This window comes from Cololabis saira, chromosome 20, assembly GCF_033807715.1.
Source record: "Cololabis saira isolate AMF1-May2022 chromosome 20, fColSai1.1, whole genome shotgun sequence".
Lineage (NCBI taxonomy): Eukaryota > Metazoa > Chordata > Actinopteri > Beloniformes > Belonidae > Cololabis > Cololabis saira.
Window position 1 is genome coordinate 20788266 of NC_084606.1, and position 23886 is coordinate 20812151.

The following is a 23886-nucleotide window of genomic DNA, read 5'->3' on the forward strand; positions in this document are numbered from 1 at the left end:
TGACCGAGCGGTGACGCCGAGCAGCAGCCGTAGCGACGCTTGTTGGAGTTTATACAAGCGGAGGGAGCAAAATGGCGGACGAAGATATTACGCTTGATGGAAAACCTCTACAGTCGCTCCGAGTTGCGGATTTGAAAGCCGCTCTGGAGCAAAGAAACCTCCCAAAAAGTGGGCAGAAAAACACACTCTTGAAGCGGCTCAAAGGGGTAAGTTTTGGCTCGTGTTTCGGCCGTGTGTGTCGAGTCTGCCAAGTTCAGCAAGAGGCGAGAGACGTGCGGGGGGAGGAGAGGTGGTGGTGGTTTGGGGGGGGTTTGGGTCGAGGCCGTGCACCGGAGCGGGAATACATTAATGTTGCTCACATTTATGGAAAACAAACTGCACAACTTGGGGTTGGCATGGCAACGGATCCGTTTACTTGGCGAGTTTCGACCCAATCCGCGAGTGTTTGCGGACACCGTGTTGCTCCCAGTTGAACTGTGCACCTGTCAAAGCGAGGCCTAAAGGCTGATTTATGGTTCCGCGTTACACCGACGCAGAGCCTACGGCGTAGGGTACGCGGCGACGCACACCGTACGGTGTGCGTCGCCGCGGACCCTACGCCGTAGGCTACGTGCGTCGATAATTCAGGCTTAAGCCGCACACACTGTTCAGGACATGACAGCCGGAGCGCGCCTTGACGGAGAGTTGGGCTCACGGGAGCGCGCACCACGATGTAAACAGCATTATAGTCACCCACTACTGTTTATGTTCAAGTATGTGTGTGTTCGTGTGTGTGGATTTAACCGCGGTTGAATTGGTTTGATATTGGATATTGGATATTCGACATTAACACCCATAAAACTTCGTGATACATACCACAGATTTTGGTCAAACCACTTGTGATGTGTTCATGGTCATCTAGACTATATATCACAAAACAGTAATGATTAAAAAATCATATAAAAAAATCTTATATATGGGCTGATTTAATGAATTCAACACCCATAAAACAATCAGTGTTATGTATCACAAGTTTTATGGGTGTTGAATTCATTAAACCACATTAAATCAGCTCATATATATGATTTTTAAATCAGCCCATATATATGATTTTTTTAATAAGATTTTTAATAATTACTGTTTTGTGATATATAGTCTAGATGACCATGAACACATCACAAGTGGTTTGACCAAAATCAGTGGTATGTATCACAAGTTTAATGGGTGTTAATGTCGAATATCCAATATCAAACCAACCGCGGTGTGGATTTAAGACTGGATGCAACTCTACTCTCCCCCAGCAAAGTGTTGCCTAGCATGGTTATATATGTGTGCTCGTTATGGGCTACTTTCATTACATTCTTGTGTTACTTTGTTTTTCTACATGACAGGAATTATTTAATCCTGGCAGTAGTAATAACACATTTTAATTATTACCAGTTTTACTCGGGAGCTCAGGAACATTAAGACGCAATTAGGCAAGGCAAGTTTATTTGTAACGCACAATTCAACACAAGGTAATTCAAAGTGCTTTACATCGACATTAAAAACAGCAGGACACAAACAGTAAATAAGAAATAAAATTATAAGAAAAGAGGTAGAATAATAAAAAGCACAAGTTGTTAAAAAGTAAGGGCAGTAGAGTACAGCAGGTAAGTATTTAATTTAGGAGTACGCTTCAGTAAACAGTGATGTTTTTAGGCCTGATTTAAAGGAGCTGACAGTTGGAGCAGACCTCAGGTCTACAGGAAGTTTGTTCCACCGGTGAGGAGCAGAATAACTGAACGCTGCCTCACCTTGCTTGGTTCTGGTTCTGGAACCACAACAAACCAGATCCAGATGAACCTCAGGGGTCTGGGAGCTTCATAGGAACTAACAGATCAACCATGTATTTTGCTCCAAGACCATTCAGTGTTTTGTAGACCAGCAGTAAGATTTTAAACTCTATCCTTTGACTCACTGGAAGCAAGTGTAGCGATTTCATGACCGGTGCAATTAATGAATTACCTCAACACTTCAAGGAAGTGTTGGATTAGTTTATTACATAGTAAGTTTATTCATTTGCCCACTGGTCGTCAAATGTATTTTCTTTTAATGAATTTAAGATGTACTGGAATAGTCAATTCATAAAACTAGTTGATTGTTAAAATTAGTAATATGCTTAAGAAAATAAGAATGTGTGCATCAAAGATTGATGGACCAGTTTTATTAATTAATTTTATTAGTAATCTCTTTTTTCTTTGGTTGTTTTTTTTTTGTGTCCAACAATTTACAAAACAATGCAAAAAGTTAAGGTAGATTTGTAAGACATTTTCTGAACCTTTTGAACATAACATTGACCCTACACTCCCACATATCTCCTCCTTTAGCTAATATAAGCAGGTGGTACAACATAATACGTTCAATAGATGTTATTCCCAGGCAATACACTGTAAGATAGGAGAGGAGCTAACGGTAATAATAATAAGATAAATGCACACACATGTAATTGTATATAGCCTTGGGCTGCACTTGATTACACATTGTGAGCTGTGCATATCAAACAGGATCAACAGTAATCTGGATTTGCTGATGTAATCCAGAAAGGGTCTCCGTGTTTGGAGGAATAAATCTTGTCCTTCTGACCGTCTGGGTGCAGTTTCCTCATATCCTGCTATGTTAGACATCAGTTCTATCCAGTGCTCAAATGATGATGATGGAGCAACTGTTCCCCATTGTCTTACAATGATTCTGCATCCTGTTATCATGGCCAGTCGACACTACAATCTGATGCAACTCCTTAGTAGAAAGGTTTTTAGGTATCATGCTTAGCAGACATATAGCTGGGTTCGTGATTAAGGAAGTATTCAAAAGTTAATTTACAAGAGACAGAATTTTCAACCACAAACCTTCAACCATATCACACTCAACATGTGTAGCTTTGTTCGAGGTTGTTTATGCCAATGACGCTATAGATTATTATCCCTCAGTTTTAGATGAGCCATTCTGCTTGGTGTCCAGTAGCATCGATTGAGGATGTTACAATTAATAAGCTGTGTCTGAATTTCTCTTGCAGAAGTGCTCCAACCAGATATAACTTGTTCCATTATTGTTCTGCAATGGTCTCCCCAATATCTCTCTCCCATGCAAATTTGAGTCCCCCCTTTAGGTGTGTTAGCCTTCCTGAAGAGGTTATCATAAAACTGATGTTTTGTATGTTTTATATGTAGGTTCCTGGAGTGTTATATTCCATATTTCAGTGTTTGTGTAAGGACGAGATTTCTGTGTAGAAAAGAGACAGTGTCTAAGCTGGAAATATTTCCAAAGATCTGTGTTGGGCAAGTTATATTTTAGTTTGAGGTGATTTCATGTTGATTATCTGTTGTTTTTGGCCATTTAACATTGGCCGTTGATGGTTTCTTAAGTTGCTAAACAAAAAAAATGATTGCAGACACATCTAGAGTGCAGGCAGTTTTATTCATAGGAATGCTGTGGGATCAGTGCAGAATTCAACAACTTGATATTGACGTTATATGCCAGCCATTGTCCTTGCTGCTCTTATTTCTTTCTTTTTTTTTCATGCACATCAAATATTGACACTGTAAATGTGCACAAGCCAAAGTGCTTATAAAAATCTCTAACCGCCATGGACCATTGAAATATTCATATGGCTCACCACTAATCTCAATCATCAGAACATCTGTTACGTAGTTTTTTTTTGTTTTGTTTTTCTTTAATTAAACCAAGATACGCAAGTTTTATTTTTTTTAGTTTTATACAGAAACTTCACAATGCGGGCTGAGTAAAGCATCACTTTCATCTCTGTTGGTGTCGATCACTCGTGTTGCAATTTGCATACATTCAAAACACTGCTTTGTGCAACAGCACAATCTTATAAGGTGTGTTATAAAGGTTGTCTTGTAAGCATTATCTATGTAGCATTGGAACAAGATGAACTGCATCGTTGAAGTGCCTTGAGATTACATTTGTCATGATTTGGTGCTATATAAATAAAGCTGAATTTAATTAAGCCTTATGTTTGGTGCTGACATTAAGACTTCTATAATGAGGGAAATACTTTATATTGAAATAGGACTGATGTTTTTTATTTTTTATGTTTAGATCAAGTGCAAGTCAACAATTTTATTTGAAAATAAAAGGAAGTACATTCAACAATTTAAGATGTGCACGGTTAATATTAATCTACCAATAAATGCAGTATATGAGAATCGTCCTTATACCTTTTTTATGTGTGATTTTATCTTTCTATAAAAATACCTAACTGGTTTTCATAAATCAAAGCTTCATTGTGGAGTCGCATACCAAGGCACCAAATGAGATATAATACAAATTAAAAACTATAATCTCTAGTATGTGGATGTGCTCATTAACATATTCATTAATGTTGTTTAATTTAACATTTTAAATCATTCTCCTCGCTTGATCTATTAGGCACTGATGCTGGAAAATCTGCAGAAGTCCTCTTCCTCCAACAGTGGGCTGCAGCCGAATTCTCAGGTAGGACATATTTTCAAGGTATTAGTGAAATAAATGTCATAGGAAAGTTCAATGACATTTGAATTGTGTTATTGCCCTGCCCTGTTGTTGTAGATCGGGGAGGAAATGTGCCAGAACAGCTTTATAAAACAGTATCTGGCCAAGCAGCAAGAGCTCCTTCGTCAGAGGCTGGAGAGGGAAGCCCAGCAAGAAGAAGAAGCTGATGGTATGATACTCATGTAAACATACACAAAACAAAACAAAACAGATAGCGTACAGAGTGATATACTGTTTAAACATCACACACCTGGAAATAGCTGTCTCTTGTCCTTCACAGAAAGCCCAGGTGGACCAGAGGAAGATGAAGATCATTCTGAAGACAACGACAACTGTTCGTATGTCTCCAAGGTGAGTAAACCTCCACATACTAAATCATGAAAATAGAGCATGAAATGATTAATCCCAAACAAAACGTTTCTGTGCCTATCAGCATCGAACCATGCTGCCCCAGTCCTTCATTGCCAAGCCTGGTTTTAGAGGAGAAGAGTCTATGATTGGTCATGGCTCAGGTCCCACTATGCAGCACCAGGAGTCCGCTGAGGCTCCAGGACCTCGGATGCAGCGAGGACAAGGACATAAAGAGCCACCAGCCCCTTCCCCTCCTCGTGCTGTTGCCTCCCTGTCAGTGCGTGTTCTGGGACAGCCAGGTTGTCAGGTACTGCCCCCTGCTGTACCACCAAGCCAGGAGAAGGAGAGCACAGCCCCAAGTGAACTGGGATCAGCTCATTCTATCCTCCACTTCAGTCGATCTGCCAGGAGTTCTGCAGGAAATCATGTCCATGATGACAGTGATGATGAAGATGATGATGATGAGAGTGATAAGGATGAGGACTGGGGACCTGCTCAAGGCAGGGGACAAAGAAGAAAGAAAGCTACTGCCCCAATGCTGCAGATGGCCCCCAGTGTCCCACTAGCAGCTGCAAGATCTAAACGCAAGCTTCAACCTCCTCAACATATCCCACCAGCACAAGCCCATCATGCACCTTTGCAGCTGCGTCACCCCACACCTCCTCCCTCTCCACCCCCTAACTTGTTCCCTTTACCTGACACTCCCAAACAAAGCCCACCTGACACAGATGATCAGGAAGGAGAAGGCCCAGCCATGCAGAAACAATATTCTGATTCAAGCTCTCGTTCCAGTAGTCCTGAACTTCCTGGGCTGCGCAAGCCCGGGCCCCTTTCTCTGCTAATACACAAGATGGAGTCAGAAGAAGCGACCAGCACTCCTGGTATGTCAAGAGAGGCACATCAGTCCACTGCTGGGTGTTCCAGTGAATCTCCATTGCAAGGATCAGCATCCAAGAGGCAACAAGAGAGTAGAGAGAAGGAGGAAAAGGAGAGAGAACGCCAGCAAGAGCTAGAGATGGAGAGAAGGAAAATACAAGAACAGGAAAGACAAAGAAACTTGGAAAAAGAGAAGGAAAATAAAAGAAAACAACTGGAAGAGGAAAAAACGAAGAAATGTCTGGAAGTTGAGAAAAGAAGAGAGGAGAAACAGTTAAAAGGGGAAAAGGAACAAGAGAAAGCCTATAAAGGCAGGGTGGTGGTGTCTGAGGCCCAAGATACAGGCTCTTCATCGGAGTCTGACTCCAAATCAGACTCCTCTTCAAGATCATCTCAGTCTTCCTCCTCATCCGAGGAGAAGACCAAACCTACCAATCAGCTGAAGGTTAGTGACCAAACTGTTGTGAGCATCAGTCATTCTCAACAGCACATGTACAAGAAGGTTCAGTTTTTATAATGCCACGTAGCTTATCTAATCACGCTGGAGTGCTTTGTTTCTGGTTTTGTTTCCTACAATGCTACTGTTGATACACAAGTTTAAATTATTTTTTTAATCATATATTTATAAGCATACATGCATTTTTAGGATACATTTCTTCTTGTCTTTGATTCCTCCTATTTTTAATTTTCCCAGAAACGAGACCAGCGAAAAGAGGTGGATGATGAGAAAAACTTTAGTAAAGGTTTGGAGAAACAATATCCTTCAAAAAGGTCAGTAATATTTCTAAAATACAGATAACCTGTGGAGTTAACTTACAGATTTACTCTTGCTATTATGACTACACCCACACAACAGTTTAATTTTAAAATACATTTTTAAAATGAAAGTAGTCTACATTAAGATAAGATAAGATAAGATCGTCCTTTATTGATCCCCAGAGGGGAAATTCGGGTGCTACAGCAGCTCAAAGTCAGACAACATGAACTCGGACTAAATAAACGATAAAGATGAATTATAAGTATGAACAATAAAAAAATACAGTAAAAAAAGAAACTGAACAAGTGTACTGTAAACTGAATAAATGTACTATAAACATAGTACGTATAGTATAATAAATAGTGTGTTATACTAATAAAGTATAAAAGAATAGTGTGCAGCTGCAGTCTTATTATAAATACAATCGAGTCCCAGTCCAGCAGAGACCCTGAAAAGTGTGGGGTGGGGGAGAGTAATGTGAGTATCAGGGGGGTGAGGGGGACTCAGTGTGGTGACAGTCTGTGGTCCCCCCTGCTGTCTGACGGCAGCAGGTACAAACGAGTGCCTGAAACGCTCCGTTTCGCACCTGGGTGGGATGATCTGGTGACTGAACGAGCTGCCCATCTGCCACAGCTCGTCATGGAGAGGGTGAGGGTGAGAGGGGTTGTCCAGGATGGCTTTGATTTTAAAGTAAAGTTAAAAAAAAAAAATCAATGCTCTTTCCTAAACACATATAACATAACCTTGACTGAATACTAGACATCTAGTGTGTAGTTTGCCATACAAATGATGGGGGTGTTATGAATCAGGCAGACATGCAGTGACCGATGACTGGATCAGGAAGTGGGCATCAATGTCTGTAATCTTTATCAAAAAAGGCAAAACTGTTTCTTTATGGTCATCAACACTGCTTATTTAGTTTCTGAATATCCTCAGCCATGAAATAAGTTTTCAAAAAGGTTAGTTTTAATAACTATATTTGAGAAGAAAAAAAATACCAGTACACATTTGGACAAAACTTCAGTGTAGCTGGAATGTAGAAGTTGCACCAGCAGGAATTACTCATTTGCAGTTTGCATTTAATGGATTATTGAACTCTTTATTTCTTGTTATACTACTTAGAGTTGGTTCAAGTGCTCGTCTTATGAACTTGCATTACATTGAAGCGTATTCCTCTTAAGCAAAACTCCTTTTCCAATGTTTATAACATGCCTGAATCGACAGTTTACCGGCTTAAATATCTTAACATTCATGTGACTTGCAAGACAAAACAGCATTTTAATGTTTTAATGAATGTTATTTGAAATTTCATTCTGTTGTACAAGGTTGATGCATGCCCTCAAGAGCACTGAACTTACAGAGTAAATTATTTTAGAGCATACATTTATAAGTGATTTATCTTTGTTGCTGGAGAGGTTGCCAACTAATCATACAGTATTTCAGGATAAACTTGGTGGTATGAACTCACCAAGAAGCACTGGCTTGTTATTAATAATATCCACTTTTTTTTTTTTTTAAATACACTGAATAAATAAGTCTTACCTCCACTTGGAAGTATGTCAACAGGATGGACTACACAGAATTTGCTGGATATTATGAGAAAATGTTGTATTTTTTTTTAGCTAATTTTCATGCTTCTGCATGCTTTGCTAATTAAATTTAATAGAAAGAGTAAAAGTCGAATTTTTTTTATGCCTTAGACCCACGTACAACAACAGCTACTTTAGTACACAAGCACACTAAAATAGATCACCGAATGTATAGTTGACAACATAGTTATTTTCTTATTAAAGACAGGCAGCTGCAATAATCAGGGTTAATTACATTTATGCAATATTTAGTAATAGAACAGAAAGGAGCATGATTGCAAAATTTAAGTGAATAAATAATTTGCATTAGAATTTTAGACATCTTCAACTTGATTCGTACTAATGTGAATTAATCTTAAATCTTATGACATAAGACAAATAAAGTAAAACTATTTATGTGTAGTGATTGTTCTGGTTTGAACTCAGTTGTTTGGAGGTAGAAATATATCTTTGTGTGCCACTTGTCACCTTGGAAAGCATATATCAAGGGCTTCAGGCATTGACATGGTAAGGCCAAAGTTGTCATCCATGACACGTTGCATTTCTCGTCAGGCATTGAACGCGGCTCCCAACGACTCTACATTTTCTTGAAAGAAAAGGGGTCCTTTTCCGCCTCTTCTCGTCGCCCAACCTTGCTGTCTTTTTTTCGTGTAACTCTTATGTTTCTACTCTCAGCAGAAACCGTATATATTTATTTTTTTTGACCGACGCTGTTGTTAAGAACAATTTTTCTTTTCATTCTGCGCCACATCTGAGCTTCGGTTGAGGCTTTTATTTTGGAATTCTTGGACCGGATTGCAGTCGTTCATTCTGGCCGGCTTGTACCCGATAGCCAACATGGCCGTCGTGCATGCACCGCATCCCTGATACCGACGCAGTATACGGATCATCAGAAATAGAAACAACCGCGCCCGATTTCGTGTTTTGAGTTTCTGATTTCAACTCACGTCTGAGTGAAATATCATCTAGGCAAACAGTGTCGTTTTTTTAATGCCAGCGGGTTCCCTTTCGGGGCCGGTCATAATGCTGTCCGAAGGCAACAAAAACGGGTAAGAGTGAGCCAGGAGGCGACTCAAGGCTTCAGGTTACCGGGTGTACTTTTACACCTCGTATCCAGAAATCCAAATACATATATGATGCACTGTGAATTGTGTCGTTTCCTACAGCTGTGTGGTTTGCCAGTAGCCTGTGCCTCATGGTGAATATGTCATCAGCTCACATTGGCCTCACTAGGAGCCTGTTACATGTTCGTCCATGTGAGGAAAACCGGGGGTGGGGACGTCGGTGAAAGCCTTTTGTTGGGGGAAGAAGCAGGAAAGATTTTGTTGGGGGAAGGGGGTCTCCTTTTCTTTGATCATTGCCTAAAATAGATGTTCATTGAAGGAAAGAAATTAATAAATAATGGATTCAGATTGCATGGTATGATAAGCATCTGAACATTGATTTCTTTCCTGTTGTGCATAATTGGTTTTCTCATATCACATTTCATAAGAACAGTCTTTTTTTTCCCTCCAAGTTACTCATGGCCAGTCTAAGCAATTTTGATTATTAACTAATGGATAAAATCGTTGATATATTTTTGGGGCTTGTTTGGCTGTAGCTGTTAATGATCTCACTGTTGTCAAGGGAGATCATTAAAGCAGACATCTGTTAACTGTATGGTGAGTCTGAAACGTCCCTTATGGTATGATACAATTCTCCAGATGGAACCAGCAGTCATGCTCACTTCTCTTGGGATATGATGTATGATTTATTTAAAAAAAAAAAAAAATCTTAATCAATGATGCATTTTTGCTTCATATTGTGTGGGCAGTATGGTAAATCCTACTTGCGCTGAATAATTTAGTTAAGGTGCCATGAACAGAATGTCGGTTGTTTTCTCTTTTTCATGATTGTACATTTTACAGCATTTTGCTCCTCAGGTTATGGATGCACTTGACTGTAACTACAAATGTTTCCCTTGTCGTATAAATACAAAGTTGTTTGGAAAATTGAGCAAATTGGATTTAAGGATTGCACATATACCGAGTTATGCATTCATTATCTGTGATCATTTAACTCGTTTGCCTTTTTTTAATCCTGGGGGTTGAATTTCGAGTGACATCTGTCCCTCTGTAGTCCATGGCCTTCCCCATGTGTCACAAGCACTGCTTGATGTTGACATTTGCACCCAGAGTAAATGTGGAGGTAAATGTGGTGGTATGGAGGAAGGGGAATAAAAGGCCATTTTGCCATTACTCTTTCCAGTGATTCATCTGTAGAGGTTGAACAGTTTCTCCCAAGGCAATGGGTTGAGTTCAGTACTATAGACTAACATTTCCGAACCTCCTCTGAAACATATTTCACATGTTATTAGTGTTTCTTTTACATCTGATGCTAGATTGGCAGTCTGACCAGATCATTTTTTTTTTGGTATTACTTTAGGTCACTTATAAATGTCCATTTCAGAGTGTCAGTTTGAATACATATCTAGATTGCGATCCAAGGTCAGCTCACCATTTGTGGAAACAAGTTCACACACTTTCTTTATTTTAGCAAAGAGCAAATTAGCACTAAGATAGTAATGATGGATCATAAGGATATCTTACTCCCATTTTCTGTTTATCAAATACCTTGGGACAAGAATGAACTAAACAGGGCCTCACTGTGTGAGGTCTGAGTCCGGGTGTCCAGAATGCTCAGCTGTGTTTCTATAATGACCAATCATAGATCAGAGGAAGGCCACCCACAGTCATCTGTGAGTAGACTTGAGGTATGAGTTGGTTTGAAGATTGTTTGTGACCCTGGGTGTCAGTAAGCTTGAAATGTATTTTTAGCAGGAATGACCCAGATCATCAGCCTTCAGCATGCTTCCCCTGGTTCTCCTCCTGTGTGTTTCCCTCCGTTTTTAGATACTTGTTCTATGTATGATGCTGGAAATGTTTGCCTTACTCATTCCTGACCTGAGTTGGTAGTATGCTTTTTTTTTGTGGTGAGTGGGGGTCTGGATTCTCCTTTTATTAGACTCACCACTGGTAGTCATTTATTTTGCTCGTTAATCTTAACCAGACACGTGTTCAGTATCTTGCTCAATGACAATCTAGGAATAAAAAACTAGTGACTTTCGATTGATGGATGGCAACTTCTGAACTACCTCTGCCCACAAAGACCTCCGATTGTTTAACTGATAAGTCTTACTTACAGGGATTTGGAAAACCAGTTTTATAGGACCAACATTCCAAAATCACATGATTTAAATCTTTTACAATTTTAGGAAATTCAGCACAATAATCTAGATGTCAAAACCCAAAAGTAGTTAGCTTGCAATAGTAATCTGGTTTAATCATCTCAGGTCAGCTGGTGTTTGAATTGTATTTGGTAGATTATCATTGATCCAGCAGCAAACAATAAATGTCAGTTACTTTATTCATATAATTGTCCTGTTGAGCAGTATTTAATCATTTTGAAAGGCATACTGATCATTACAACAGTCACACTCATCCAATGATCTACCAGCTATTTACATCCTGCTCATAAGTTGTGACCAGTTGCCATCAACAGTTATTGATTGTGTGATTATTGCAATGATGGTTTTTAAACACACGACTGTATTCTATATGTCTTTAATCTTTGGGTAGGGAGGTTTCAGAGCCCAGTACAGCCGCCATTACAGAAGTGGAACCAGACTCGGAGAGCTCCATGGCTGAGCAGCCAGTCTCCAGTGCTGAACCTGAGAATAGTGAGAGTCGTCTGGAAGAGGTAAGGTCACTGGGAGGGTGTGGGTGTCTGGGTCTTTGCTCTGTCTCCCACTAACCTCCATTCTCACTCATATAAAAGCATGTGTAATTAACAGTGCAAGTTCAAGGGGTCACTCAAAACCAACACAACCCTAGTGTTTTTATAGCAAAAGACACTAATATGCAAATGTTATCATTTCTGCTGCTGTTCCAGTGTATAGTTTTAACTATGGATAATTCTTAATTTACTGGACTAGATACTTGGATACATGCTTGTAGTGGAAGTAACAGGGGTTGAGTTGGAAGTGGGCTATGGGATAGAAATCGATGAACTCGATCTGTTCCCTTCTGCTTTTAAGGCAACTTAAATTTAATAACAAGCTCATTCAAGTAGATGATCTCTCACACATGTCCATTGTCTGTCTGAGCCCTGCAAAGGTTTAAAGATGCTTGTGGAACAAAAGTATTGATATAAAAAAAAAAGTTTTATAATGGAAATTCAAGCTTCCGAGAATGCTTGGTTCTTCCATTGTTGTTTTTGTATATTGATGAGCAAAAGTTAGAACATTAAAGGTCCTCATGCCGGGGTGGAAGCTGTTTGGCAGTGCTGTATTTTTTTTTTTTTTGTGGTCAGCTTTTTTTTCTTTCTTTTTTTTGGTAGCAGAGGTAGTATTTGAGAGTAGGAGTACAATGATTAAACAACATTGTCGACAAAAATCGATGATGAAGATATGATAAAAATAGTCGCCAACGAATTTGTCGACTATTTTAGGCAAGAAGAAAATTTCAACAGAGTGAGTTATCATCTTCCTTCCCATATTAGCTGAGAATTGCACACGTGCAATAGCATTAAGGTGCTATTGTCACCACATCTGTTATTTAACAGCGTGAAGCTTCACTTTCCCTTCCCATCTATTGCTCATGTGCAACTCTCAGCAGAGAGGGTTAAACAATATAGCGACAGCCGATAAAAGACCACGGCAAAGTTAATTAAAAGATGTATTTTTGAATGTGTCCATCCTTTTTGTCTTATTTCTAATTAGCACATAATTTAAACAAGGTCATGCAAAATTTAAAATCTGAGAGCTAAATAAGAGCCATTTAATAATTATGAGATTCATAATTCAATTAGTTGACTAATGGTTTCAATAGTTGGTCACCAATTGACGATTAGAATACTCATTAGTTGCAGCTCTAGTTAAGAGAAACCTCCCTTATTTATTTATTTTATTTTAAATTGTTTTGTAATGTCATTGCTTTTTGTCCAGTTTATAATTATGTTTTTCATTTTTTCAATGGTCAGCCTCTGGTTTGTAATGCATGTAGGCGAAACACAGCCTGCATTTATCACCACAAGGTGTAGCATGTGGCGTGTTGGTCTTAATGTTTATGATGCTAAATGGGACCAGATTGTATTGTATTGCATGTTGTTGGAATCTATTTTGTTTCTTTAAATTACGAGAACAATTTTTTTTCCAAATCTTGTGCTCACTAACTCTTTCAAAATGATGACTTGATAGATAGGTTCTATACTACATAATATACACTAAATATGAAATTCTTTGTATACCCCATTATGAAACTAATGTTCAAGCCATAATGTTTTGCAACATCACAACACACAGTTGAGATGCGAGAGAGGCAGTGGGACATAAAGTTGCTGTATTTTTTTGCACAAGTAATGGACACTGACAGTGTGTGCAGAGATTCATCATGGCTTGTTTCTGCTGATTGTTTAACACTATTTTGATCCTCGTTGGTTTTTTGCTTGCACCTTTTACTGTTTTCTCTCATACACTTTTCCAACTTTTATACCTCATTGTTTCTTTCCCCCTCTTTGTCCCCTGACTTTTCATATTTGCCTTTTATATCCCATTATGAACGCTTCTGTCTCACTATATTTATATATTTATGGTGTGATTGTTGTTTAAAATCCCATTGATTGCTTTGTTATGAAGGTGCCCATGCCTCTTCCATTGCCCCTATTGGTATCTGCTGCGTACTACTACTACCACCACCAACATCTCTTCCACTCCTCCTACTCCTACAACTCCTGTCCCACTATGCGAAAGTGCATCGCTGGTACCTGATTTAGGCCCAGAGTCTGCAACCCCTCTGCACTGGTTGAACCCAAGCCTGCAAGGGCTCTCGTTGTGCCCTCTACTGACACGTGCATGCAGGAACTGAACCGTCACCAATTGCAGCAGCAACCAGGGCAATTGCGGCAGTTTGGTTGTCATGGTTACCCAGCCAGGGGGTTGAAAGCCTGCTCGCTTTTTTTTGAACCAAGCTGAACTGACAATACTGCATGGTGGTGATGAATGAAGGGCTATGAGGTACTAAGTTCTGTCCTGTCCCTTCCGCCCTGCTTCCTGCCGCGCCAACCTACCATCTTGAGGAAAAGCACAGTCTGCGAGATGCATCTCAAGAAAAGAGGGCAATCATCACATCCAATTCTGATTTGAGCTACTTCTAATCACACACTGCCCTCTGCTTGTGAAATGGAGCAATGACTTTGGACAGAGAACTATACCTAATATGGTGATCATGACTGATGGATTAATATGATCACTATTTTTGGGTTTAAAGCTTTAAAACACAGTCCAGAGGAGCAACTAAAGACATCTGGTGATGATTATTGAACTGTTTAAATGGACACTTTTTTTTTTGTTTGTTTTTTTCGTGCCTGAGAAGCAAAAATATGGGCCTTTACTCACACTTTGAAACAGGGCAGCCTTTACAAGCCAATTAAAAGGTGTGTGAAGGTTGCTGTCATGGACAAGACTGGAGACTGAGCTTAAACCCAATGATCAGTATCAAGACTTTCAAAGAGCTCACTGTAAGGACAAAAGCTCTGACCTTTATGTGGGCACGCACAAGATATTTATCATCCACATTTGTCCTGGAAGGCTGGATATACTCAACATTTCGCTCGTAAATCCAGCCACAATATCAGCAAACTTCATGAATATGGATTTATCACAATCGCCTGGTGAAATTATTCTTCTGCTGTGGAGCTGCAAGTTGGACTACTGTTTCTTCTGGTTAGCCATCTTTTTGCTACACCTAAACCTGGCCTTGCAAGATTCAATGCAAGTGGAAAGGGGATTGCACCAGAATTTCCATTGGTCTAATTTTCACTATACTTGCCTGGATTGTAATTTAATGAGGACTACATTTTTCCCCCCCAATTAAGGAACTGAAAGACAAATCTTCAAAAAAAACTTCTGCTCGCTGTTGAAACTGTTGAAAACAGGAGCACAAATGCCTTGGACTACAAACACTGAACAGACCGCCTGCTGTTGGCATTTTGACATTGAATCCTCCAAAGTGTCACAAAGACTTTCTGGACTTTGAAATGTGGAATATAGACAACCATCTGGGACAAAGATATTCAAGCTTCAAACATTTCTTTCTCATCAGAAATACATCATGGACTCTAAGAAAATAAACGTCATTCCCCTCCCCCTGTCAGAATTCAACCATCTCTGGTTTACAAAAGACTGAAGTGTGACTGTGTGCCTAGCAGTCCACCAAAGAAAGTCCTCTCCTACCCCGTTCAAGAAAAAAAGTCCAATCCACTGATCAGTTCCTGCCTGGTGGTTAATCTTCACACTTAAATCAAGCCCTGCCCTCACTCCTCTGCCTTCTCTGATTGGATCCTTGTTGCCTAGATACAGTACACACTGTCGTGCGGTTGGGCCATAGTCGAGCCAGTAAGGAATCAGGTGTTAAATGGTACCAGGAAATTACTTGTCATTATTCTTCTATTTAAAATGTGTACATTTTTAAGGAATAATAGTAAATTTTCCTCATCTTTCTTTATAAATGTAAAAAGTGAATTTTTAGTAATTTATTCAAAATCTCTAAGATGTCAGTGATTCTTTTTATTTAAAGCTTTTAAGTCTAGATTAGTGTTTTCTTCATACATTTAGTGACATACTGTGCAAATTGATTATTCTGTTATTGACTGGGAAATTTTGATTGACAGATTATCGAACAGTTTTCAAATCTCAGTTATCTCCCTCTGCTCAATGACGTAGTATATTTAATATTATCACTTAATAGCACTTGATTTAGTTATGCACTTTTGCTTTAACTTTATTGTGCATTACGCCAGCCCTAATGCTTCTCAGGGGAAAAATGATTAAAGTTGCTTTATTAGTCATAATACCCATTTGGGACCTGCGATAATATGAAGTCATTGAAACAGGACTCTTGAGTGTCTGATAGGATGCTTTTAACTCTATATTCGCAGTTGATGTTTAATGAAAGTCAATTGTTTCATAAAATGTGAGGCCTCTAGGTCACTTTCTAGAATAAATGTCTGTAAATGATAGTAAAACACAAACTTGTGTTATCCAGTGCGAATGTGCTGAACTAAATACAGATGTCGGGGTGTCATTTTACAATTACTGCAGGTCCAGAGGTCATTTTAGTCCAGTGTGAATAGTACATTAGACAGGCACAGGGTCAACTCGGATGTACCAACAGAAAACGGATGGACACCACCTTGTAATGAATAATTTAAAATATGGACACTGAAGTTTCTAATTTGTCATCTACATTTTCTATTTGCTTTGTCCTTAGTCAGTCTTTAACAGACACGGAGGAGAAAAGGTTTTTTTTAACCGTCCTTGAGCAAAGGTGGAAGACTAATGTATCTAAAATCTCTGTATCAACTAAACAACCCAGCCCTTAAAATGATACTATTAGAGCCTATATGCCCCTGTTACTCTAAACCCCTTATCCCGCCACCTCCTCCACTTTGTCCTGTCTCACCTCCTCACTGGTGTTGCCAGTTTAGACCTGGACTCTTGGTTCTCATCTTGCCCCGCACCCCTGGGGTTTCTGTATGCTTTTTCTTCTCTCTTTCTTTCCAGAGTACCACTCCTAAGGCTTTTGCTGCTCGCAAGATATCCATAACCAGTAAGTATTATGGCTACATGCATTCTCGACTTCCTGAGCACCAATAAGAATGAAAAGACGCAGAACCAGAGGTTGTTCATATTTGGCAGATTATATCAAATTTTTCTGAAGGACTTTCTGCTTCCAGATGAATGACTTTGTGTACTTTTGTCCCAAATTCTGATTTATTTTTCTTCCTGTTCTCGCTACCAGTTTTGGCCAATTCAGATTTTCTTTCTTACAGTTGTTATCAAGTATAAACATTAACTCAATCAGGAATGAAAGTCAGCAGAAGGTCTGCTAGTATTTTTTTTTTTTTTTTTGTCTTGAAGCTCTTTGGCCTTTGTTGGCTTCATGACATTGAACGTATTAAGTAGGATGATGCTGTGTAAACTTTTTGGATTAAGTTTGTTATTCCAAACATTCATGGTTGCTTTTCCAACAACAGTTTTTTTTATCTTGTAGGTTATACTTTCTTTCTCTGATGTTCTGTACTCAGTGGCAAAACTCCCAGTGTGCTTTTCAGCGACTATGTCATCACAATGCTTTTATTAACGAGAATGTTACATACATATTTCATCAAGTTTCACTGAAAATAAATGAAATAAGGCTAACTTCTAAAGCAAAACTGTTAAACAAATCAGTCAGCAAACACGTCGACTGACTAGAGGTACTGAAGGGTTCTGAAACTCTGGATGAATGGATTGATCCTTTTAAGTTAACCGTTCTGCATGACAGTAATTTGCTCTTAGTCCTGTTTTGTGGGACTGACATCTCCCAATTTAACGCAGTTCAATCAAAAATAATACATTGGAATACTTGGCAGAAATGACCTTTTTATCAGAATTATTTAGCTGACAAAACCTGAAGGATAAAGTGTAATCCCATGCCTTCCTGTTGTTGTAGCTTACAGACTTGTCCCCTGGTAGGAAGTGGTTGTCTCTGGATGTAACTCTTAGCCCTCAGAGCAGCAGGGTAAATGTGCTGGCAGTTGTAAAGGAGTTTGGCTTGTTTTAGTAGGTGTACATGCATTTAAAAGAAGAAAAGCAAAGACTGTACTACTTTTGATGTTAGCATGGTATGACAAAACCACAGAACCTAGACATTCCCTTAAGTCACAGAGAACGAGGTAAGAAGGATAGGTGATGGCATTTTTTTTAAATCTTATAATTGCATGTATGAAAATTAAAGTCACGTGTTGACATACCTATTTGGGTCAAAACAATTATCACTGCTTTTATTGTATGAGCTTGCAGTGACTTGCTTGATTAACTTGATTAACTATTTACATTTAAATCCATTTAAATTCATATAAATTGATTTATTTAAACTTTTGCAGGCAGCAAGGCGTCCCCAGCCACCACAGATGGAGGAGGAGGAGAGTCTGACATTGGAAATGCTGCGGGGAGGAAGAGACGATGGGGCTCCAGCACTGCTGTCACCGTTAAGAAACCTTCAATCAGCATAACCACAGACTCCCTGAAGGTGCTGACTCCTCACATGAAGGGCGACCTGGTGTTTCACACATCTGATGAAAGCATAGTTTTCTGTAAAGTCTTAAACTGTTAAAAGAAAAGATAATTAGATGTGACAAAAATGTTTCTAACATTATTGGGATTTTTTTTTTTTTTTTAAGGTGTGCTTAGGTCCGATAACTTTTTTTTTTTTTTCTCTCTCTCTTACCACCCTTGTGTTTTCCTCCATGCTGCTGTTTCTGCGTCTGCGTTCAGTCTTTGATTCCAGACATCAAAGTGAACCAGGAGGCAGTTGTGGAGCTTCATCCAGAGGAGCTGCAGTTGTCGGGGGATGAGGACAACATGGACACCAGTCGGGCAGACCCGGATAAAGGCCTCAAAATCCGACGCACCGTAACGCAGGCAAGAGAAAGCGTTCAATCCTGTGTTTGTCACAGTTAAAATTTAAGCTGAGGTTTCTTATTCACACTGTTGCTCCTTTCCAGGTTGTTCCAAGTGATAGCCAGGAAAATGGCCAAACAAATGAAGAAGAAGAAGAGGAGGAAGAAGAAGAAGAAGCTGTGGAGAAAAAGGAGAAGGAAAAAGAACACCAGGCTTCCAGAGACAAAAGGATGAACAGTCTTTCTGAAGAAACCTCAGAAACGCAGATATCTGTAAACCTTGACGGAGAGACCAAGAAAGGTAAACTTGTTGACAAAAAAAATTGAGTTTGTAACTTCATCTAGATGGAAATAAAGACATCAATCTTTATTTCTATTTTATTTATTTATAATTATCCTGTGCTCTGTCAGTTATTTCTGTTTTTCCCGCTCTCACCCCTCCGTCTGTTCTTCAGTTACCTCCAGCGAGGGTTTAGTGCGCCGCTCCATAAGTCAGCAGAAGACTGGTGTGTCCGTCACAATCGATGACCCCGTTCGCACAACCAGGCAGCCCTCACCGCCTCGTGGGAAAATTTCAAATATCATCCATGTGAAAAACCTTGTAAGTCTGTAATTCGTTGCTTCACATTTTTAGACATAAAACATAATTGAGAAGCAGTTTTTCTTTCTAGCCCATAGATATGTTGTTTATCCCATTTTAAGTAGAAATGGATTTACATTTCAGGCATCACATTAATTTAAGTTGCACAGTATGTGACTATTCAGACTGACAAGATGAGTGATTGCACATTTAACTACTGACGTGTTGTTGCCGTTTGGAATCTGCATCATGGAGGCAAAACTTTAACGCATGTCATTCATTTTATTACATATTGCAATACCCGACTATCTTGGACTAAAAGAGTTTGTTTTTTTTCCTTACCAAAAAGCAAAGCTAATTTATTAAACATACATTAAAGGTAGTAACAACCTGTGGACTAGTGGTGCAAAGACATGAGTTTTGACCTGAAGGTGGCACTAGAGGATAAAACTTTATTTGATAAACTGCAGAAGTTAATCTACTCAGCAGGACACTTTAAGGCAATGTGCTGTAATTTCATAATATACCTTACACTGGCAACAGTCTCCACATTGAAGCATTCAAAAGACATAAAATGGCCATGGGTTTTGCTCTGCAACATTGAGATAAACAATATCTCGAGGGCTCTTCCTTGTGGCATGGATGTCGGTACCAGATTTAACAGCAGTGAGTAATGGCACTGAGGGATACACATTTCTGATCTCACTGTAATTAACAGCACTCTATCAGCTCATTGGAGAAACTCAGTCTTCCTTCATACTCAAGATATAAATGTGTTATTTTGAACATTTTCTCCAATATCCTGGTTTTTATTTTCTCAGTTATACGCATAAATGCCTTTCATTCTATTTGGTTTGACAGTTTTTTTTCTTATTTATCTTTTAGGTAAGACCCTTCACTCTGGTCCAACTGAAGGAGTTGCTGAACCGGACGGGAAGTATAGTGGAAGAGGGTTTCTGGATCGACAAAATAAAATCTCACTGCTACGTTACTGTGAGTACCAACAGATAAACATTTTTAAATTGTTCTGCAAAAAATGCTTAGTGTGAAAAGGCTGCATGAGGAATTTATCAGAAATCAGTCTGTTTGGCCAAATTAGCAGCATTTTAATGGGTTGTTGGTTAAAAACACAAACTATTTTTACCGTTTAAATTTTACGTTGAACTATCTCAGTTATGTGCTGCTGTTTTTTATGGTACAAGTCAACGATTTGGACACAATATAGAGAAAGATTTGACAAACCTCTGTGACTTCACAGATGGGTTTGAAGAGTGCTTTTGTAACTGCCTTTTCCTTGTGTTGCTGATTATTATTGTTGTTCACTATACATACATTTGTTTCTGTATATCATTTTACCTGATGTGGTACAAAATAATTTCCCCTGCACGGTTGTTGTGGATGTGAAATTAAGCTATGGAGTCCAAAACCTTTTTTTTTTTTTTTTTTTTTTTTTTTTTAAACCAGGCTGTAGATGTGTTTTTTATCTGCTACAGAGTTTCATTTGAACTTGGGGGTTAATGTAGATCGACTCACTTTTAGAGCCTTCCACCAGTGGCCAGTCAAGGAAGTGACTGGCCACTTTTCTTATTTCTGCATTAGAATAAACCTGGAAGTTAACTGGTTGTTGTTTGGTACCTACTCCATTAATGTTGAATGAGTAGGCATGTTCTGACCTAGGTCTGGTACTTTATATTTGAGAAAACTTTTGTTTTGTTGGAAAGAAATATATTTCAATTTAAGCATCAATGGAAACATTTGCATTCTTGTTACTCTTCACAAAACATCTCCTTTGTTCTTATCCCTATGCATCTGTCTCTGAAATGGTATTTTTGCCGCATGCATGACCACGATGTAATTACACTTTGAAAGGACTGTATTTGATCTATCGTCGTCTTTGATCTTCTTCTGCCCCGACCTCATAGTATACCACGACAGAGGAAGCAGTCGCCACCAGAACAGCACTCCATGGAGTCAAATGGCCTCCCAGTAATCCTAAAGTCCTTAATGTAGACTTCTGTGAGCAGGATGAGGTAATGACGAATCAATGAAGCGATGCCAAGTGTAAACTTGCTTAAATCATACTTGCACAAATACACCAATAAGTCAAACCGTACTTCATCTGTTATGAATTAGAATATAACGGGAAGAGATCCTACATTTAAAATAAAATGATCTAAATATTTGGTTAGATGTTGTAGTTTGTTTTGCATTACGTAATCTATGTATGTGTGTTGAATTTTCTTCAGTAAGCCAAGCTTTTATCTTTCCATCTGTAATTTTTTTTTTTTAATTTTTGCTCCTCAGCTGGATTTCCACAAAGGTGTCCTAAAGCCGGAAAAAGAGGAAAATCTGCCCGTTCCACCGCCAGAAGTTCCTCAGAACCGGCTGCCCCCTCTGATGCCCGAGCGTGACCGGGACCGAGACCGTGAAAGGGACCGGGAGCGGGAGCGAGACAGGGAACGGGAGAGAGGGGTGCGGGATCTGTGGGCGGAGCGCCAGAGGGAGATGGAGCGCCGGGAAAGGGCGCGGGGCGAACGGGAATGGGACCGGGACAAGATCAGAGAATTCGCAAGACCAGGAGAGGATGGACGACGATCTAGATCCAGAGACAGGGAGAGGAGGAGAAGAGAGCGAGCTAAGAGCAAAGAGAAGAAGACTGATAAGAAAGGTAAAGACTTCCCTGCGACTAAATTAAGTCAAAAGAAAAAAACAGGAGAGACATATATTTCTGTACAGAGGGGAACACCCTGAAAACAATATGCTCTACTCTGTCATATCGTCATTTGTCAGCCACAGTCGGGACAAATCCATATGCTGAAGCAGCACGTGATGGTCATGTTAACTATATGTTACTTTTGTCATATATTTGACTTATTTGCAGTGTCAGCATCAAGTGTTGCATTTATAACATCAGAAGAATAACAAAAAAGGGAACCTAATTGCCCACCCAGCCCAATTTGAATAACTAATCACAGCACTCTTAAAGAACTTCTAGCTGATACTTGCCGCTATTGACCACCTAAGTCTGTAGCAGGGATCATTTGAACTTGTATGTCTTTACTCCCAGATTGCCTTGTGTTCAAGAATTATCCCACGTATCTGTTTTTTGTTTTTGATAGAGAAGGGAGATGAACCTCCGGCCAAGATGCTGGACGACTTGTTCCTCAAGACCAAAGCAGCTCCCTGTATATACTGGCTTCCCCTCACTGAGGAGCAGGTTGGTCTTCACAAACTGGCTTTTACCATCTTCTTCTTTTTTTTCCCCTTAGCTTGCTAGATTGTGTGGTTTTTGACTACAAAGTTTATCCGACTCATTATCTTTGTTTTTTGTGCCTATAAGGCGGCGCAGAGGCTCCTAGACCGCACAGAACGGCAAAAAGAGCGCGAGCGAAGGCGCAAAGAGCGAGAGGAGGAGGAGCTCAAGAAACGTGAAGAGGAGAAAAAAGAGAGGCTGAAGGGCCGGGAGAAGGATGGTAGCGCGGTGGCGGGTGGAACGACCAAGCGAGGAGGCGACGGCGACAGAGAGCGAGACCGCGTCCGCGACCGAGAAGAGGACAAGAGGAGGGACGGCAGCCACCGGTCCAGACGGCCCTCTCCAGGTGCTGGTGGCGGACGGCGGTCTCATAGTCGGAGCAACCCCAGAGACAGACGCCGCTGAGCACCTGGAGTCTGGGGGGGAATTGGGGGGAAAAAGGGAGGCAAAGGTGCAGAGGGTGCAGGATGTCTTCAGAGGGAGCATTTCCACCGGGCAAAACGTTTGTTTTGCCCGGTGTTCATTACCACTCCGCTCCTCACTGCTCCATTGTGCTTTAATTCGTCCACTTTGAAGCCAGTGTCGTCTTCCACACACTTCTGCCATTTCCCCCCCGATCCTTTTTTTAATTAATGTTTAAACAAAAAAATACATAGTTTCATTTATACTTAACCGTCAGTTCGTTTAGCTCCAGTCCACTCTTGTGTTCGTCTTCCAGAAGCACAATTCAGTCTTTTTTCCCCTGTAGACCTGCATTTCTCCTGAACACTCGGTAATACTGTTAATTCTTTTTTGTCGGTGAAAAGTAGCCGAGGGCGGTTGTTTTCTGGCTCCCCTCGTCATTTTGTCCCACTGAGGTTTTGGAACCTGTATAATTATTTTAGTTCTGTGGCTACAAAATTCCTTCTTCCTCGGAGCCCTGTAATAAAACCTGTCCAAAATAGATCCCTGACCATGACTTCACATACTTTCAAGGATATGGCGTAATATACACACATACATGCATATATACACACACAACTAAATTCAGACAGTCCTTGACAAAGTGGAGCTCTTTTTATTTTGTTTTATGATCTTTTTTTTTTTTTTTTTTCCCCTTCTCCCAGTCGTGGAACGTTTTGTTGCAGCTCGTGAGTAATGTCCTCATATCTCATCGTAGGTGCAATTGGTCTCAACACTGTACCCTGAATAAGTTAAATAGGAAGTGTGCGTCAGAATGCCCATTTTTATGTTTAGACAGTACTTTCGGGGACTTTTGGAAATGCCTCCTCCGACCCTTTTATTTAAGGACGTGAAAGTAGAAAGTTTATCTTCAAATAGAGTAACTGTTGCAGTTTTAATATTTTTAATTTTAGTTTGCAAGGTTTTTTTTTTTCTCCCCCCCCCTCCAAGTGCTGAATGTATCAAGAATTTAAGAAATTAATAAAAATAATTGGTTTATCACATGCTTTGCTTAGATGTTTTTGTTTGTGCATCACTCTTTTTGAAA

At 39.7% G+C, this 23886-nt stretch overlaps 1 protein-coding gene across 1 annotated transcript; it reads left to right on the forward strand.

Moving 5' to 3' along the window:
* Positions 1-53: 53 nt before the first annotated feature.
* On the forward strand, positions 54-23840 carry acin1b (apoptotic chromatin condensation inducer 1b). Its single transcript, XM_061709672.1, has 17 exons — positions 54-206; positions 4411-4476; positions 4570-4681; positions 4793-4863; positions 4946-6184; positions 6434-6510; positions 11703-11823; positions 16685-16730; positions 18049-18194; positions 18440-18586; positions 18670-18865; positions 19020-19165; positions 20030-20137; positions 21067-21174; positions 21449-21812; positions 22264-22361; positions 22485-23840. Exons 1-17 carry the CDS (start codon positions 72-74, stop codon positions 22800-22802), a joined length of 3498 nt encoding a protein of 1165 aa, XP_061565656.1. The 5' UTR covers positions 54-71; the 3' UTR covers positions 22803-23840.
* Positions 23841-23886: the final 46 nt, after the last annotated feature.